The following is an 18,923-nucleotide window of genomic DNA, read 5'->3' as shown; positions in this document are numbered from 1 at the left end:
TGAGCTGCACGTAACCATCGTGATGATGGCAGCATGGTCTAGTTGCTTGTCAATCCCGCTAAAAAATGCTCGTTCAGCTGCACTGCAGCCTGCAGAGCTGTATCACCATCAATGCCAATCTTGTCCAAGATAGAATGACCATTGACTCCGTGTTGCAACATCCTTTGTCTGAGCCTCTATTTTAAAGGAAATTCAAGTAGATTTTTCTTCAGGGCCGTCCGTGATGCCACGAATCAAGCCAATTCATTGGTGCATCCTTTAAGCATTGCCCGCGGCCTACTATGCCACACAGCTGCGTTTCATCTACATGTACTGTGGTACATGTATTAATAGCAGTAAAACACGCGCTCGGCCGACTGACAGTGTTTGGTATCTCTGATTCAGAGATACCAGAGACTCTGAATGGCACCATTGCCCATTGCACCCTCCAAATAGTAGTTAATCGTTTGTTTCGGCGAAGTGGTGGGTACGGCTAGCCAAATTGGAACAAGATCTACCTAGATGCAATGTTGATACTGTACAGTACATGGAATGAGCCGAGCACTCCATAACCAGTCGGCCTGTCTACTCGCACACAATGGTGGGTTTACCTTGACTGCTTTGGCTCGTCTTGAGTTGAAGCGAGCACAACCCAGGTCTCGCTACCGTACAACTTACATGTACATGTAAGCTCATTTATTGCTGTTACAGTACAGGTACCGGTACCTTGTCAAGATAACCTTGATGTAGCCCGTAAAGTGCACTTCGTAGTGCGAAGTTCGCACTCGGCGCTGCAAGACTCAACTTAGGGCCAGTTGCTGTATCCGTTTCGCAAATAGGAAAGTGAATGTGCTCCGTTACTGTCGCCTTCTAGCAAATTTTGATTTGGCTTTACTTCTCGTACATGTACCTCAGTAGTCTTTCTACTTGTTTCATGTGCTGTATTAGCCAGCGATTCCGCAGAACTGTTCATGTACTTCCATAAGAAACATACAAGTGAGCTGCTCTGATGTAGGGAGATACGTCGTTTTTATTACTTTGGTCGCGAAAGCACCAAATTGTGGGAATGCAGGCTGTACAGCTATTGTAGAACGAGCATAAAGACTGCTGTAATTGTTACTGACTACAGACCACAGAAGAAGATCTGTATGCTGCTAATCGCCTGGATTGGCCACTGAAGTTGAAGTCGTTCAACCAATCAAAAGAAGAGCGCATCCTTGAAGCTTTACAAGAAAACAAAAACTCCACGTTCCTCGACGAATCTTTTGTTGGAAACTTTCGGGTCGTGTTCACGACCACTTTCGAGTGATGAGCTTGATTAGACGGACTTGGGAGTCGCAACTTGCCACTGCATACATGTTTATCGGAATTAGTTCGTGCTACTGTTAGAAATAAACAGTTATTACTTGTTGCGTCAAATGGCTGGGTGACTTCAAGCCGCACCCGATCTGGAGCTTGCAGATGGCATTGATCAAGAACAATGGAGGACATCGGAATCAATGATGCTTAGATGCCAATCCTGCGACCACGAACGTCGTTTCCGTGGCGAAGCAACTAAAATTGATTGGCCTATTTTTCTAATCGAAATGGTGCCTTTAACCATAACAAGCGCTCTAGCTAAAGTGCCCCGTTCGCCCTTTTGTGCGTTATAATCGCCCTGAAGTCTTTGAGCCTCAAATTGAGGGGTGGTCCAGCGGATGCAACGTCAACAAGCGAAGCAGTAGAAACCTAATAAGTTGTAGGCAGGACATGATGTCCGATATACGGTGCTTGATTCGAAAACACAAGCTGTGGGTCGGGACTACTATTTACTTAATTTGAAATCTTGCGTCAAACTCAGATGATGGCTTTACTTGCTTGGTGTAGCTAGTCCAAGAAGACCGCTGGATTTCGATATCCAAGGCTTTAGAATTTGATCGTGTTATTTCAAAAGGAACGAATATCAAGACTAACAAAATAATACACCATACATGCAACTTCATTAATCTCCCTTGATCAGCGCCAAGATCATAAAGGACGCAAAAACCAACACGTCAGACGTGATCAGCCAGCCGAGTTGGGACCCATTAATCTGTTTGAAGTTCAAAGCAACTTAATTCGTAACATGGACAACGACAGCGTAAAGCAACTTACCGCCTCAACTCGATACAATATCGATGGGATGGCGAAGGCGGTGACCCACAAAAGAGCCTCAAAGAAGCAGCCAAAGCTCGTCCAGGCACTATGCAAACGAACAGGAAAATGAAGACGCGAGGATAAGAAAGTGAAAGATAAGTTTTCCCACCTGAGGTCATCCCCTCCCGATAAAGTCGAGAAAATCGCCGCTGCCATCGGCAGCAATACGTACGGAAAAACTATTAACAGACACAACGCAGTCAGAGATTCACAGATGATGCACACAAGGCGTCACAACGTACAGACAAAAAGCCCCCATGGCGTCGAATACGCTGCAGACGCCACAATGACCCCCACGAGCGCCAACAACAGCAGCGACCCCGCCACAGTCAACTGCACGTCTGTAGCCAGATCACGTACACACACAATATCATCAAACAGCCACCACCTCCGTTTCGTATCAATCGTCCTCACTTCGCTTCATCGAATCTGAGTCTCACTGAAGAGTGACTTTCTTCGAAGTATTTACAGTACTGCACCCCACTTACGTGCCCTGGGACCTTTAATAAACTTCCGGATGTAATGATCCTGAATGTAAATGATTCAAGATTAGTCTGCTAAAATATGATTTATTTGCAAGTACTATATTGTCCACACCCGCGAAAACAGGATGCAATACTGTAGGAATGAACTAAATATCAGCCTATGAAATCCGTCCATTGACGTCCTCAAAAACTCACCAGCGCCATTTTCGATTCTCGTTCTAAATGGCCGACGCTACCGAGCACTCCGAGCCCACGCCAGCACCAGCTCCCGCCGCAGCAGTGGACGCAGTTGCTGCCAACGATGCTGCTCTCCAGGAAAAGCTCATCAACGAGGAATACAAGATCTGGAAGAAGAACACGCCGTTCCTGTACGACTTGGTGATGACACACGCCCTTGAATGGCCCTCTCTCAGTGTGCAGTGGCTGCCCAACTCCCACACGTATGTAGCTGATTGATGTTAATCATTTTGCAATGTTTGCGTCGTATCGCGACCAGTAATTAACGAAAGTATGACGTTTTTACAGCTCGTCTGGCGACGATTTCTCGGTGCACAAGCTGCTGCTGGGCACGCACACGTCCGGAGCGGAGCAGAACCATTTGATGGTGGCGGAGGTGCGTCTTCCTCTGGAAGACACCGAGATTGACGCCCGCAAGTATGACGAGGAGAGTCAGGAGCTTGGCGGATTTGGCGGCGTCTCGGGCAAGGTGGACATTAAGATCCGTATCAACCACGACGGCGAAGTGAACCGCGCACGGTACATGCCGTCCGATGAAATGATTGTAGCCACCAAGACTCCTCATGCGGAGGTGCACGTGTTCGACATCTCGAAGCGGCCGTCTCAACCTGAGGAGAACTCGGGCTGCAACCCGGACTTTCGTCTTCTGGGCCACACGAAGGAGGGCTACGGTCTATGCTGGGACCCGCACCAGCCCTACCACTTGATTTCCGGTTCGGACGACGCCATCATCTGCGAGTGGGACCTCCGCAACGCTGGCAAGTCCGTGCAACCGCTGCACAAGTACAGTGGACACAGCGATGTGATTGAGGATGTGGCTTGGCACATGCACCACACCAAGATCTTCGGCTCTGTCGGCGACGACAAGAAGCTACTCATGTAAGTTTGAAGTTTGTATGCAACGATAAGTCAGCTGACAACTGGGCTAATTGTCGATGCGTGTGTTGCTGTTTCTAGCTGGGATATGCGCTCGGAGAGCTACGACAAGCCGGCGACGACTGTGTATGCGCACACTGCTGAGGTCAACTGCTTGGCCTTCAGTCCGTTCAGCGAGTACCTGGTTGCTACTGGCTCGGCAGACAAGCACGTGAACCTGTGGGATATGCGTAACATGAAGGCCAAGTTGCACTCGTTCGAGGGCCACAACGACGAAGTCTACCAGATCCAATGGTCTCCTCACAACGAGACTATCCTAGGCTCCTGCTCTGCTGACCGCCGACTGCACGTTTGGGACCTCAGCAAGGTAAGCTTTAGCGGCCAGATATTTACTGAGACTATTTATTGATGCATTGTAATGTATTTCTAAACAGATTGGTGACGAACAATCGCCTGAAGACGCCGAGGACGGACCTCCGGAGCTGCTGTTTATCCACGGTGGCCACACGTCCAAGATTTCCGACTTTTCGTGGAACCCGAACGACGCGTGGGTGGTGGCCTCGGTGGCTGAGGACAACGTCCTGCAGATCTGGCAGATGGCGGAGAACATTTACAATGAGGAAGATGAGGAAACTGAACAGGCGGAGGTTGCCGATGATGACCTCGAATAAGCCGATTAGTACTCATGCTATTTGATGCAATGATGCGGTTAGTCTAATTGAATGTACTAGACCAAAAGTTTGTTGCACACGTGTTCGTAAAGGCAACAGAAATCGATGCAAAAGTTGCATCGCCGAATGCACTGAAAATTGCCGATCGTCAGGTCTTTATCAGCCAACGAAACGCCGTTACTGGAGCATTATTGAATCCCATGCCTCGCTCACCAAACTCGGCCGAAATGTCGGATGCTGCTGAGCACACTGAGCCCTCTCCTATGCAGGAGGTGCAGGACCTCACCGGCGATGCGGACGACGCTGTCGAGGGCGAGGAAGCCGAACCGGATATGAGGCTCGAGAGTGAGGAGTACAGGACGTGGAAGAAGAACACGCCGTTCCTATACGACCTCGTGATAACCCACTCGCTTGATTGGCCGTCGCTTACAGTGCAATGGCTGTCTGGATCGTGCGTCCATTGTTCATTTGCTTGCATGGGATTTTGCTTGAGCTTAAGCTGCTGTTGTTGCCTTGACAGAACCAACAACACGTCAGATTTCTGCGAGTATGAACTTTTGCTGGGCACAAACACGTCGGGGGCTGAGCAAAATAAGGTAATGAAGGCCAAAGTGTGGTTGCCTCTTGACGACGCATGTAAGTTGAATGAGGAGACCCAAGGTAAAGCAGAAACAATTGTTTCTTTATAGTAGGCATATTGTGATTAACTGGCCAAATCCATGGTTCATTGTGGCCGGTCAGAGCTGGGTGACTACAACAATGCCATTGAACGCAAGGTGACGACCTCGCTTAGTTTTAGCCACGAAGGCGAGGTGAATCGAGCGCGTTGCATGCCGTCGGATAACCTCTTTGTTGCGACCAAGACTCCAAGTGCTGAGGTGCACGTGTTCGACATTTCGAAGATTAAAACGGATGCTGGAGAAAGTATTGAACCGACACATCGACTGCTGGGCCACACCAAGGAAGGCTTTGGTCTCTGTTGGGACCCGCACCAGACGCATCATCTCATCTCCGGGTCCAACGACGCCATCATTTGCGAATGGGATATTAGCAAGGCTGGCACTACAGTGGAGCCCCTGAACAAATACACTGGCCACACCGACGTTATCGAGGACGTGGCATGGCACTGGCATCACCCAAAGATTATCGGATCGGTCGGTGATGACAAGAAGCTGCTCATGTACGTTGCCAGGGATGCGATTACAACGTTGCGAACGCCTCTAACATCTCGTTTTGATTGATGAAGCTGGGATTTGCGGTCGGAGAGCCACGATAAGCCAGCAGCGACCGTATTTGCTCACTCGGCTGAAGTCAACTGTCTGGCGTTTAGTCCATCGAACGAGTATTTAGTTGCCACGGGGTCGTCGGATAAGCAGATTAACTTGTGGGATCTGCGCAACCTGAAGACCAAACTGCACTCTCTGGAAGGACACACAGACGAAGTCTACCAGATCCAGTGGTCTCCACACCATGACGGCGTCCTCGGTTCCTGTTCCGCTGATTGTCGTGTGCTCATTTGGGATCTTACCAAGGTATCTCAGTGCTCTGACATTGAAATTGTCCGATGGAGTGTTGATGTTTGACGTGTGGCATGTTGATCACTACTTAGATTGGAGAAGAGCAGGCAGCTGAAGACGCTAAAGACGGCCCGCCTGAGCTGCTGTTCATTCATGCGGGTCACACGGCCAGCGTTGTGGACTTCTCGTGGCATCCGAACGAGCCGTGGGTGGTGTCTTCGGTTGCTGACGACAACATCTTACAGATCTGGCAGATGGCCGATCACATTTACAACGGCAAAGGTCAGGAAACTGGACAGAAGGAAATTGCCGACGATGAGCTCGAGTAATTGCTTATCGCAATAACTGCGACGTGCATTTTTGATGGACGTCGGCAAAAATGGTAAACACAACAATCATTCCGATACGACACACTTGACTTTGGTAAACATTTCCCGAAGCAACTAAAAAGAACTTCAATCAGTGCCACTTTGCAATTTGCAGTTGCATTGAAACATCCACGTTGTCATGACTAACGCCAGCGCTGTGCCACTTAAACCCAAGGTGTACGGTGCCATCTTCGATATGGATGGCACGCTTCTAGACACTGAAGAGCTGAGTCGGATCGTGATTGACGGCATAATGCGCAAGTTTGGCAAGGAGTTCACAATGGCAATGCACAAGACCACTTTAGGACGTCCTCCCGCTGATTGGACTCGCATGGCCATCACTGCGGCCGGTCTCAGCGAGGAGATTGGCATTACTCCAGAAGAGCTATTTAAGAAGTGGGAGAAGAGTATGCGAGACATGTCGGACCGAGTCAAGGAACTTCCGGGAGGCATCGAGGTGTTGAGTGCTCTACACGCAGGAGGCGTCCCATTGGCACTGGCCACTTCCAACAGCAGAAGCGTCGTGGAGGCCAAGATCAAGCACCACCCAAAGCTCTTCTCCTTCTTCTCCACGATCGTGTGCGGTGACGACCCGGCTGTGAAGCGCGGCAAGCCAGCGCCCGATATTTTCCGCACCGCTGGCCAACGTCTCTTTGGCCTCAGAGAGGGAGAGGACGGTGACAAGCCGCCACATTGCATCGTATTCGAGGACTCGGTGAATGGCTACACTGCAGCTAACGCTGCGGGTATGCACAGTATTGCCATCCCCGATGTACGCATTCATTCGGACGAAGTACAGAGGGCGGAGCTTTTCGGCGAAGCGGATGAGGTTATCACGTCGCTCACCCAGTTCCAGATAGGAAATTACCTCTGGCAACTGTAAGAAAACAAACTTTTACTTGTTAAGGGTAGCTACGACTAGTGCTGTCGACGTCGAATGTTATCCGGATGTTACAAGAGATAACGCTAAATCTCGTTAAAGCGTAGTTGACACGGAGGGATAACATTGTAATAAAACACATACTCACAGGTCATTTTACGCAATACAAGAAAGTAGAATGTGGAGGGGATAACACTATGAGCGTGCATCAGTGGACACGGCCATGCTTACGTAAGTGACGTGTAGCGGCTCCTAACCAAGCACTCCCGCTGGTAGCCTCAACAGAAGATCTCTTAGACGTGCAGTACTCGCAGCCGACATGAGATAGACGTACTCGCCTGCTGTGACGGGGTCACACAGCACCTTGCGCTAGAGGAAGTTATCTTCCGAGAGTATACAAACTCTCAGTGAACAGCAGTTCACAGGTCCCCTCTTTAATTAAAGAGAGCGAAGTGACCTAAATAAGGTAGATTGTAAACTGAGTATATTTATAGGTAGGTTAAGTTTGGGTTTAATACAAACTATTAGTAACCTGCAATGTCAATTTAACCAATGGTTGGCTTTGATCGACCTTGGTACCTTGTACCAAATATCCCGGAGTATGACGTGTCATACTCCTGAAGTGTGAAGTGTCACACTTCATGTAACCAGGGTACACTTAGGGCTACGTACCCCGTTACATCCTCCACCACTTAGATTCGGTTTACCGACCAATCAGAATAAAGAGGTGCTCGTCACAAACTCTCATTCTCAAAGTCGAAAACCATCGACTTGGCCGCGCGAGCGCGAGCGCGGCGGAGGCTCACTTCACAGTTAGAGCCTCGAGCAGCAACCTGTGCGCTCTTCGTCTAGGTCTCCACTTCGACCGTTATCATGCCTCGTGGCACTGCAAAGAGCGGTGCTAAGACACGCTCCAAGGCTGCTGTCTGCAAGGCGCAAGCCAAGAGCTCTAAGCCTCACGGCAAAGGCTCTGCACTCAAGGAGGCTACTCAGGTGGCCTCCGAGGCGATCGGTTCCTCAAGTGACGCGGATGTGGACAAGCGCGCAAGCAAGCGCCGCAGCCCGTCGCCCTCATCTTCAGACAGTCGTCCGAACCCTCGTTTCGTGGAACATGAGTTCAACTCGGGCAGTGAGGACGATGCCGAGTCCGAGAGCACTCACGATGCTCCTGCGGACTCTGTAGGAGGGCACAGCCCAGTGCCCAGTGAGCACAAAGATGACAGCGTGCAGTCGCTCGCTAGTGATCAAGGTGATCACAGTCCCAGGACCTCTGTGCGCTCTGAGAGTCCGGATGTCAAGGCTAAGGGCGCTCCCAAAGCCGGTGGCGATGAGGAAGAGAATCCTTGCAAACGTCTCTCGCTTGCCGAGGGTCTTGCGCGTGCTAAGGCCTCTAAAGCCGAAGGCGCAAAGCCCTCAAAGAAGCGTACAGACTCTAAGTCTCCACTCCGCGAGGAGAAGGAGACTCGTCGCTCCTATCGGAGTATCTTCGACTCCTCGGATGAAGAGGAGGAGAAGGAGGAAGAAGAGGAAGAGGAGGGTGCTATCGTTGAGCCCCGGGAGGTCTCGAATGACCTCGACCAGCAGCAGGAGGATTTCCAAGCTGCCCAGCGTGTGCGTGGGGGGTTGGAGGCGGCACCCGTCAGCCAGGGAGCTGCCATCAACTCAAGAGGGTACTGGCCTCCCGAGGAGAGCTCTGGGGCTGACCTCTTCTTAGAGCTTCTCGTCGCTCCTCGTGGCCTTGTTGGCGGCCACACTTCTAGGGGCATCTATGAACGAGCCCTTGTTCAGAAAGAACAGTTGTTCGTCGACAACTTGGAGGCTGCTCGGTGTGTGCTTCTCGCGCCACACCGCATTCCCCTTAAGGACTTCACGACTTGTCGTAAGAAGCTCGAGACCCGGGGTGGTCTCTATACCCCTGGGTTATGCCCGAGAACTGTCCCACGTGGAGTTCTTGTGAGGACATGCTCTGGGCGTGGGTGGAGACTCTTAAGTACTCACCCACGGAGTTACGGGAACTCCATGAAGATCAGCTGCTGTCCCGCATCCTGAACCAGCGTGATCTTCGTGTGAGGTTTGCCCACTTGATCAGCAAGCGTATGCTGCCAAGGGACATCCTGAAACCTACCTATAAATATACTCAGTTTACAATCTACCTTATTTAGGTCACTTCGCTCTCTTTAATTAAAGAGGGGACCTGTGAACTGCCGTTCACTGAGAGTTTGTATACTCTCGGAAGATAACTTCCTCTAGCGCAAGGTGCTGTGTGACCCCGTCACACTTGGTAGCACTAGTAGTCAAACCACGCCACCGCGGGTAGACTACCTGAACCTCTCCGAAGTTCGTTGCCATGGATAGGAACGACTTTTCCCATATGAACGACTCTCAGTTCGAGTCGGTTCGGAAGATGGCAGGCATCTTCGGGATGGAGGCCCTGCAGAGCCTGGTGGTATCAACACCGGCTGAGCAGCTCGAGCGCGTCAATGCATTCGACGCGTACGAGCAGGGCCTCATCGCGCATGTGCGGGAGAACCTGCAGGCTCCGGCAGCGGAAGCAAATCCGCCTCACCCGAAGCCAATACGGCTGAAGGTTAAGCCGTATGAAGGGAAGGAAGGCGAGAACCTTCACTTCTGGGTCCGAGAAGTAGAGCTCGCGATGGACGCGGCTCTGATCTCGACCGAGCAACTGCGTGTTGCTTTTGCATTCTCCAACCTTAGCGGCCGTGCTAAGAGTTGGTTGTACACACGGGAAGCAACATCCCCTGGATGTTTCACATCCTGGGCTCAGCTGTGCGAACAGCTCCGAGCCGCATTCCTCCCGGCGAACTACGAGTACTGCCAGCGTTCGCGCTTCCTCGCGTGTAAACAAGGAAGGCGCGAACTGCACGAGTATGTGCAAGAGATACGGGAGCTCACGGCGTCCCTAGTGGGAAACCCACTCAACGAACACATCAAGATGACTGTGTTCATGGACGGCCTTCGAGTGGGTCCCGCACGCACTCAGCTGTTCCGGGTGCAGTCAAGCACCCTTGAAGAGGCGATTCAAGTGGCTCTTCAGGAAGCGTACAGCCATCGCCAGGCGCGTACGCCGGCCTCAGCATGGCCTGGGAGTTCTATGTCGGCCCCCGGTCGAACAAGCCCCAACGGACCAGTTCCCATGGAACTCGGGTCCGCCGAACAGCGTGACATCCGCTGCTTCGGCTGTGGGAAGATGGGCCACTTCAAGCGCGACTGTCCCGCGGAAAGACTCCGCAGACGGTCCTTCCCCAAGCCCGTTCTCAAGAATCGCTGGCAGAAGCCAGGATCCCGAGGACAGGGGAACGCCGGGAACCAGTATGGGCGGGGCGCCCCACTGGGGAAAAACTAAGTCTTCGTGATGGGTGCGCGGGTGGCGCGTGCCACGGGGACTTAGCCCCTGAGAGTCTTCGCACTCTCGAATCGGCGAAGATCAGCGGCGGGTTGCTCGTAGTACACGGATGTGTACGGGGATACGATCATCCCTTTAGAATCTTAATCGATCCTGGGCGTCGAAGAATTTCGCACGCCGCCAGACGATTGCCCGCAACAGCAACAAGCTGTCCGATGCTTTGAGAGAAAGCAAGGGCAACGGGACGGTGTCAGTACGACTGGCCGACGGGAAGGTCGTCACTGTCCCCAACGTCCAAGTGGATCTGGCCGTCAAGTTTGAAGACTTTGACAGCCTCGAACAGTTCACTGTTCTCGATATGGATCCATATGATATGATCCTGGGCATGCCCTGGCTTGAGAAGCACGAGCCCTGGATCGACTGGCGAGGCAAGGCAATTGGCGCCAGCCGCCCTGCGCAGTCCGACAGAGCATTGGTGAGTCATGTTCCCACCTCTGTCAGGACCCGGGGCGCCCGCGAGGGCTGCCAGGGTACCAAAGCATCCGGCAGATGCTTGGGAGTCGTCGACGTATATGACAACTCCGAGGATTTTTTCATGGTGGCCGCGCCCAGAAGAGACGCTGGCCAAGTGGGTAACTTAGGTCCACAGGCGGGTAACTTAGTTCCGCAATCAGCTGCAGCTGCCACGAACACTGAGAACAGCGTGTTCAGAGTGGGTAACAGAGTTCCACTCACGGTCGCCCAGACCATAACTGAAGAGGAAGGCGTCGAACACGCTTCCTGTGTGGGTAACACAGTGCCACACGCGGTCGCCCAGACCTTAACTGAAGAGGAAGGCGTTGAACACGCTTCCTGTGTGGGTACAACAGTACCACACGAGGCCACGAGTGCCTCGGATGTCGTAGCGACGACATCCCTAGACATGGGCAGCAAAGCTCCCCGTCACAGACGCCGTCGGCAAAGACGCCGCCGCCGCCTCAAGTCGGATCCGAACTTCGTTCCGATCGACGTCGCTTCAAGCGACTGTGGTGTTGGAATTCCCACGTGAACTCTAGCTACAAATGTAGTTAGGATGTTCCCACAACAATACGTCTACTAGGATAGTAAACGATCGTTCGGGCGGACCTGAAGACCCCAGTTCTGCCCTTGCACCGGGACAAACTGGACCTTGTAAACTACTTATATAGGCCAACCAGTAAAAATAAGAACACGCTACTAGCACGAGCAAAGCTAGCAGGTGTTTTGAATCCTCGTGGTCCCAACAGCGGAAGGGTACCAGGCACGGGTAAGCCTTTTACGAGATCACCGAGTGTTCAACACTCGGCTAGAAAAAATAAAAGGGAGGCAATTCAAGCACTCCCGGTCGTGCAAATAGGCAACAATAAGCCGTCACGTAAAACCTCCCGATAATAATCGGCCAATACACAAAGTCTCTTGGCCTTTCCGGATGAACCCTCGCTACAGAGCTTCGAGTTCACCGACAGGCATAACACACTCAAACAAGCTTGACCTGACGCTTACCTTGAAGCCGGACGTCGCTCTGTGTGCTTGAGTGGAAATTCTGTTCCGTATTTAAGCTTACCCTTTCGGGTCTATTCCTAATAAGAAGTCCTAATCAAGTATACAAATATCAAGTGAACAATGATCCGTTATGGATCTTCTTGCATGCCAAGCGTCGTCTGCACTGTCGCATGAGCATCTTTAACGGTCCGCGCCCTGTCCCAGACGGGTAACGTGTCTTCCAAAGGTCGCTGAGTATTCCGCGAACTCATCCCAACCGCCACTGAGGGTTCGTACCGTAGATGGTCCGCTGAATGCGAATCCGGCCAGTCCATTATTAATAATAAGGACAGCCTGGATTCAGTGACATAGGGTCGTATCCGATATTTGTTGAAAACTCGGAGGTGACGCCGTCGAGTCCCTTGCACCTTGGCGTCTCCGTACATCACTCGACCGAGGGTTCGTCGCTTGAACAATTTGGGCGGTGTCACGTCTTTGTCGACGGGTGATAATCCGCAACCACGGAGAAATCACTACACCACAACTTCCCCTGTCGCAATGGAAGCCACGGTACTGGTGCCCGTTGTGACATTTCTTCATTCTTCAATTCACCATCTCGCCACCGTATGTCCAAGCGTCTGAATCGAGTCGTGTCCGACGCGTTTCAGCGTCTCAATCCTCGTAGACGTCGCGAGCGTGAGCAGCTGGAGGTACGTAAGCCCATCCTTCTCTTGAATCATCGGTACCTTGCTCTTCACCTCGCATTACTCGACTTGTTTCTCAGGAGGGCAAGACCGAAGGTTCGAACGCCCCTCAGTCTGCTGCACTTCCTCCGACAGCATCGTCATCAACCGGTCCTCCGGCGCCCGCTGCCCCAGACTCTTCACTTCCTGCGGTAGCTCCTGCAGCACTCCCCGTCGTCGCTGAATCCGCGGAGATGGCTCCTGCTGCTCCTCCTGCCCCAGCTGGTGGTCCACCACCACTCACCGAAGATTCGCTGCGCGCCATGCTGGCTGAAAGTACGGAGGCATCGGTCGATCACATGATGACCTCGATAATCCCGTACTTGACTGCAATGGCTCGTCACCAAGTGCAGATCAGCGTTGCGCCTCCTCTCCACGGCAATATACACACTCAGCGTCGCCTCGAGACTGCTGTTGGTTTCGATGATGTCCTCGCTGCGTGTTCCACGACGTTCTCCAGCATCTCATCCAACTGTTGAGGTATCCCGCGTGACTTCGTTTTCAGTGGTCGCACTCCGGTCGGCATTCATGTTTTCTTATTCTTAATCCACTTCCACAGCGTAATCATGTTCATGTTGTTCCTCAAATGCATATACAATTTGTTGTTGCAGTAACGTTCTTCGTCTGTTACCACAGGCTGCATCGCCCTGTGGACAGTTCATACGTGATCCAGTCACGCTAGTCTTCGTCCGCCACTTGCGCCATCTGCAGCCAATTCTCGCTCTTCTTGGCTCGCAAATAGTCGTACAGCAGACCTCCACATGACAAGTTTGATGATGGTTCCCAAGTTGTATCTTCATAGCCAACCCACTTGACTTTGAACTCGCGTACAGCACGCTCCGTGCTCGTCGTTAGTAGTGTTCTGTCGTCGAGGATGGCCTCGACTTCATATTCACCGGCAACTTGATCTGGTTCCCAACTGTCCTCAGGCAGTAGTTCCTCATCGAAGTCGAGTCTTGCTTCATTCGCGTCAAGTACCAACCGAGTGTTCGGTCGACTGTTGAATTCGTTGACAGCCTTGAGTCTTGACACATGCACTACTGGGTAAAAGCGATACCCACTTCGATCAGGCTGTTCCAGCTCGTACGCAAACTCTTCCACCTTGCGCTTGATCCGAAAAGGTCCATGCCATCGGTGAGCTAGTTTCTTCGTCAAGCCCGGTTTGACGCGTTCCATGTACAACCACGCCCGGCTCCCAATCTCGAAAAGAGATCTCGGTGGAGCTCTTGCAGGATCTTCCATCTCTTCCGAAGCTTCTGGAGGGTTCGCCGAGTGTTCGTTTCCACTTGGTTGAGGTACAGCAGCTTTTTCCAGTCGAATCAGGGCCTCATTATGATTTTTAGCCCTTCGCTCCTTTTCTACAGCCTGATAATCTTTGTCCATAGTGAGGGCGACCTCATGTTGTCGATTGATCATACGCCGCCACGCTAGTGCGTCAGACTGCTTGCCGAGCCCTTGTTTGAGTGATGACGACATTGCCCGCAGCGTCGACTGAGCATCCCAACCGTGAACGAGGTAGAACGGCGTCTCCTTCCTCGTAGTGTCTTGAGAAGTATTAATAGCAAATACCAGCTTCTCCGCGATTTCGTCCCAATCTTGCTGTAGAGGGTCTTCCGCGTACACCCGTACGGATCCCATCACCGACTTCACCGAGCGTTCCTGCTGTCCATTAGCCTGTGGCCGATAGCTCAAAGTCGCTCTTGATCTTGACTGCATCATCTCTGCGAATGCTTGGAAAACCTCGCTCATGAAGCGTGGGTCGCGGTCATGCCTTATTAATGATGGGGCTCCGAACCGTCGGTACACACATTCTTCGAACACTTGGGCAACACTCGGTGCAGTCGTATCTGACATAGCCTTGGCAATAACGAGTCCCGTGAACGAGCACTGAAATAGGAGCAACGCCGTGTTGCCCCTACGAGATTTCGGTAGTGGGATCACAAAATCCATCGAGACGATCTGGAAAGGTCGTTCGGCTAGCACGTTACCAGGTGAGTATCCACGAAGCTGTGGACGGCTTTTACTCGAGCTGTAATCTGGACATGACTTCACATGCTTCTCCACGTCAGCGTACAAGCCGATCCAATAATAATCGGACTTAACGCGTTGGAACGTTCTCACCACACCTTGATGTCCTCCTTCCAGCGAGTCGTGACAATTCTGCAAGACCTCTTGAATCATCGTTGTTGGTACCACAAGCCGCAGCTTGGTCTCCTCTTGCCAACCGTGGTCGTACCGACGATTCAATCCAAGATAGTGAAGCACGCCGTCTTCAGACAATACGAACCGGTCAGCATACTTCCAGGCATCTCGAGCTTCTTTGTAACTCAGCTCTTGTGCTTGGCCCTGAAGCAGCTTCTTGATGTTAAACCACTTCTGCTCCTCGTCTTGTGCCACCTGTATCCGTCTGCGTCGTTCCCGCTGTATTGCTACCGGGTCAACATCTTCCGCATCGGGAAATGCCGCTGGTACAGTCTTGTGAGGATGGTCTGGCAAATCTTCGCCGAATGAATCTTCGGTGGACGTCTCTCGTCGTTCTTCATTCTGTTCTTGAGCTTTTGAGACATCCTCCGAGTGTTCATCTGCAAACCTGACTCGTTTCTTGGCTTTCGTCTGTCGCCGAGTCATCACTGCTATATTACCATAATCGCACTTTGGTAAGCTGTAATCAACCACGAAATTTTCGAAAGTTTTCCACTTTGAAGACTCGCTGCCTGACAGTACATGTACTTGACGCTCTGCTCCTCGTGACGAAACATCTACCGAGTCTTCATCCGGCTCGTAGATCATTTCCTGGATGCGGTTCAGCGATGCCAATTCCGACTTGCGAGTTTCAGCCAAGATTACTCGACTGACCTTCGATTCCAGCGCTTCAGTGGCTAACGAATCCGCGGCCGCGTTGTATTCTCGTACAACGTGAAGATATTTAACTGATCGAAGCTTGGCCGTGAGTTCCTTGTGAGTATTCAGCAGCGCTAGCAAAGTTTCCTTCCTGCATGCGATCACCCCTAGTGATTGTTGAATCGCGAGCCTTGAGTCACCAACGATGTCTAAATGCTCGGCACCTTGCGCAATAGCAGCCTTGACGCCGTTGATCATACCTTTATACTCTGCCTCATTCACCGTGGTAGCCGAGAGGTAAGCGTTTGCAGCAATCACTACCTTCCACTCAGGAAGGCTCCACAGCACCATGAACAACTCCCGTAGCCACCGTACTTCTCTGTCTTTGCTGATCCGTCAAAAGACATGACGAATCCGCTGTAATTACGGGAAAGCCTGGCGTACAGCAACGCGGGGTCCATTCGAATAGTCGGGGAACCCTTGTTTGGAGGCGCCACCGGCGCGAGCGAGTCTTCCAGGTCAACGAAGCTCGTGATGCTTGACTGCAGTAGCTGCGCAAAGGCGACATCCTTCTCCTTCACGCGCTGCACCTTAAGGTGCCACTGCGATAGCAGCACTGCGAACTGGACCGCGCGTCCGAAGAGAGACTTCGACATATGCACCCACTCTAACGTCGAGAATCGTGTATAGACATGTAGCGTCTTTCCTGCCAGCTGGACGTAACAGATCTTCAACAGCAGAAGTAACGCCAAAACTTCCTTCTCAGCTGGATGGTAGTTCATCTCGGCTTCCTTAAGCACCCGACCGAGGAACCGTACGGGGTGTAACTTGCCTTCATGTTCTTGCATTAGCGTAGTGCTCAACGCCCATTCATTCGCAAAGAGCATGACGTGAACTTCTTTCGACCGATCGAAGTGCCTGAGGATGGGTGAATGTGAAACACTCGTCTTCAATCTTTCGAAGGAATGACGTGCCACAGAAAGGCCACCTTCAACGACAAAGTCTTCATCCTTGAGCTGGTACAGCGCCGCACCGTAGACCGCGAAGTCTTGAATGAAGCGGCTGTAGTAATTAACCGCTCCAAGAAACGACTGCATGCCCTTCTTGCTCGTTGGAAACGAAAGCTCGGTGATGGCCGCAAGCTTCTTGGGGTCAGCTCTGATACCTTCTGGCGAAATTTTATGCGACAAAAAGTCCACCTTGGGTTGGCAAAAGATGCTCTTGGTGAAGCTAATGCTGATCCGACACTGTGCGAATCTTGCTAGCAATCGGTCCAGCGTCGCCAGGCAGCTGTCGAAATCCTCGCCACCGAAGCAAATGTCATCCACAAACGACCGTCGACCAAATACAGGTACCAGCGATGATTCGTCTGGCTCCCCGTTCGTAAACATGTCAGCGACGGGGCTGTTGACGAGTTGTAGTACAGGGTCGGTTTCTACCGGTGCTTCGCGGTCTGCCGCGAACTTCGTTTGAAACGAACCCTCGGCGCTTGGCCCACGACGCTCCTTGGCCTGTTCTTCAGCTAAACGCATCTTCTCTGAGTATTCAAACCAACCTCCTTTAGGCTGAACGAACCCCCAGAGTGCGTTGTCAATCATACGCTGATAGATCATCGGCGCGTTCTTTAGCCCGAAGGGCATGCGTAACCACTCGAAATGTCCGAGTGCGCAGACGAACGCCGATACTTTACGCGCTCGTAAGGTCATCATGACCGCCCAGAAGCCGCTTGCTGCATCCAGCGAGCAGAACCATAGGTAGCGCTCGAGATCTGTTAACAGGTCGTCGACTAGCGGCATTGCATATTCCATGATCGCGGTGATAGCATTCACCATCTTGTAATCAATGCAGAGCCGGATGTCCAGCCCGTTCTTTTTCATCACAATCACGATCGGCGATGCCCATGGACTGTCTGAAAAGACGATCAGTCCTGCACGCAATAAAGCGCGCAGCAGCTCGTACAGCTTGCCGAGAAATCGCAGCGGCACGCGTCGGGCACGCTATTTAATTGGGGCGTGCCCCTGTGTGTCGATATCGCATACCGCTCCGTAGGCTGGCGGCGGCAGTGCGTTACCACTAGCAATCAGAATGTGCTCGTGGTTCTTTAGCGTCGCGACCAGACGTTCTCGGCGTTCAGCCGACAGCTCAGGATCAGCAACATTAGGCGCAGTGTAGTCAATTGTCGTGTTGATCTCTTCGGTCAGATCCGGCAGGAATGCCAGCTCCTTCGCGTAGTCGTCCAGGCCAATGTTGTTAGCTGGGTGTTCGTAGTAATCATTTCTCGTATCCTCCGTTGCTTCATTTCCCTCGGTTGTTAACACTCGAGCAACTGAGATGTATGTTCCGTCCAACGCCGCTACGGATTCTTCCCTTGACTCAACATTGGCATCCGCTTTGATTTCAACAGTCGGTACTTGGTCCATCTCCTTCCATCCTGGTTTCCCATCTCTGGGCCATCTGCCGAGTCGTCGTTCGCAATATTGAATGCGTGGGCCGCCGACATATTGGGTTGTTGAGTTTTGTTCCGCTCCTCGTTCTGCCGCTGTCTTGACATTTCGGAATTCGCACCAATCTTGCAATGAATACTCGGTGCCGTACTCAACACCTTCTGCGCGATGCCTGTATCCTCTGGATCAACAACCGGTGGCTCGTTCGCAGATTTGGTGACACACAAGGCCGGGACAGCTTCGTCAAAACGGGTGACTCCATTCAATCCAGTGCCGTTGCTTGTCGCTTCCGTGGTCACCCCTGACTGGACACTAACACTCGTTGGCGTATGTACCATGTTCACCGGTCTCAGTAGTTCGTGTGTACGCACTACCGAGGCTTCGTTCGCGTTATTCCCTCCGCCATGGGTTGTCGTGTACGTGTCCAAAGGGTTCTGCGGAAAGGCTGACCGTCGACCGAATCCTCGGCTGTCACCCCAGACGCCAGACAGGCTTTCACTTGTTCACGTTTCTTCCAGGATCAGTGCCCAGCGCTCTTGCACATTGTCAGACGATCACTAGAATCCACTAGCGAGTCTTCTAGAGGTCGTGGTAGCACTCCACTGGGTTCTGGGTAGTCTGGTCGATCAACTGCTGAAGGCTGAGTTGCAAGCCATTGTTCGTAGATTTCGCATTCACGCTGAAAGAGCTCGCGGTCTCTACAACCTTCGTAGGCCAACACTTGCCAGTCTTGGTACTTCTTGGACTCCAGACGCACAAAGCCGTCACCTCGTGGCAAATCCCCATCTGGAATCCACATCGCGATCGAGTCGTGTGCTGGTAGGTACACAGTTCGATCAGACA

The 18,923-nt window shown here is 52.0% G+C and overlaps 2 protein-coding genes across 2 annotated transcripts; both read left to right on the top strand.

Annotated features, from left to right (window-relative positions):
• Positions 1-2,853: 2,853 nt before the first annotated feature.
• On the top strand, positions 2,854-4,485 carry PITG_11170 (histone-binding protein RBBP4; the record flags this gene model as incomplete). The annotated part of the gene is made up of 4 exons (XM_002901888.1): positions 2,854-3,079; positions 3,165-3,755; positions 3,834-4,119; positions 4,187-4,485. 4 exons carry the CDS (start codon positions 2,862-2,864, stop codon positions 4,421-4,423), a joined length of 1,332 nt encoding a protein of 443 aa, XP_002901934.1.
• Positions 4,486-4,590: 105 nt separating this feature from the next.
• On the top strand, positions 4,591-7,191 carry PITG_11169 (histone-binding protein RBBP7; the record flags this gene model as incomplete). The annotated part of the gene is made up of 6 exons (XM_002901887.1): positions 4,591-4,874; positions 4,944-5,083; positions 5,165-5,603; positions 5,670-5,955; positions 6,033-6,265; positions 6,462-7,191. 6 exons carry the CDS (start codon positions 4,687-4,689, stop codon positions 7,189-7,191), a joined length of 2,016 nt encoding a protein of 671 aa, XP_002901933.1.
• Positions 7,192-18,923: the final 11,732 nt, after the last annotated feature.

The sequence above is a fragment of the Phytophthora infestans genome, genomic scaffold (genome assembly GCF_000142945.1).
Source record: "Phytophthora infestans T30-4 supercont1.19 genomic scaffold, whole genome shotgun sequence".
Classification (NCBI taxonomy): domain Eukaryota; phylum Oomycota; class Peronosporomycetes; order Peronosporales; family Peronosporaceae; genus Phytophthora; species Phytophthora infestans.
The sequence above is the reverse complement of the archived record's forward strand: the minus strand, read 5'-3'. Positions and strand labels throughout refer to the sequence as shown.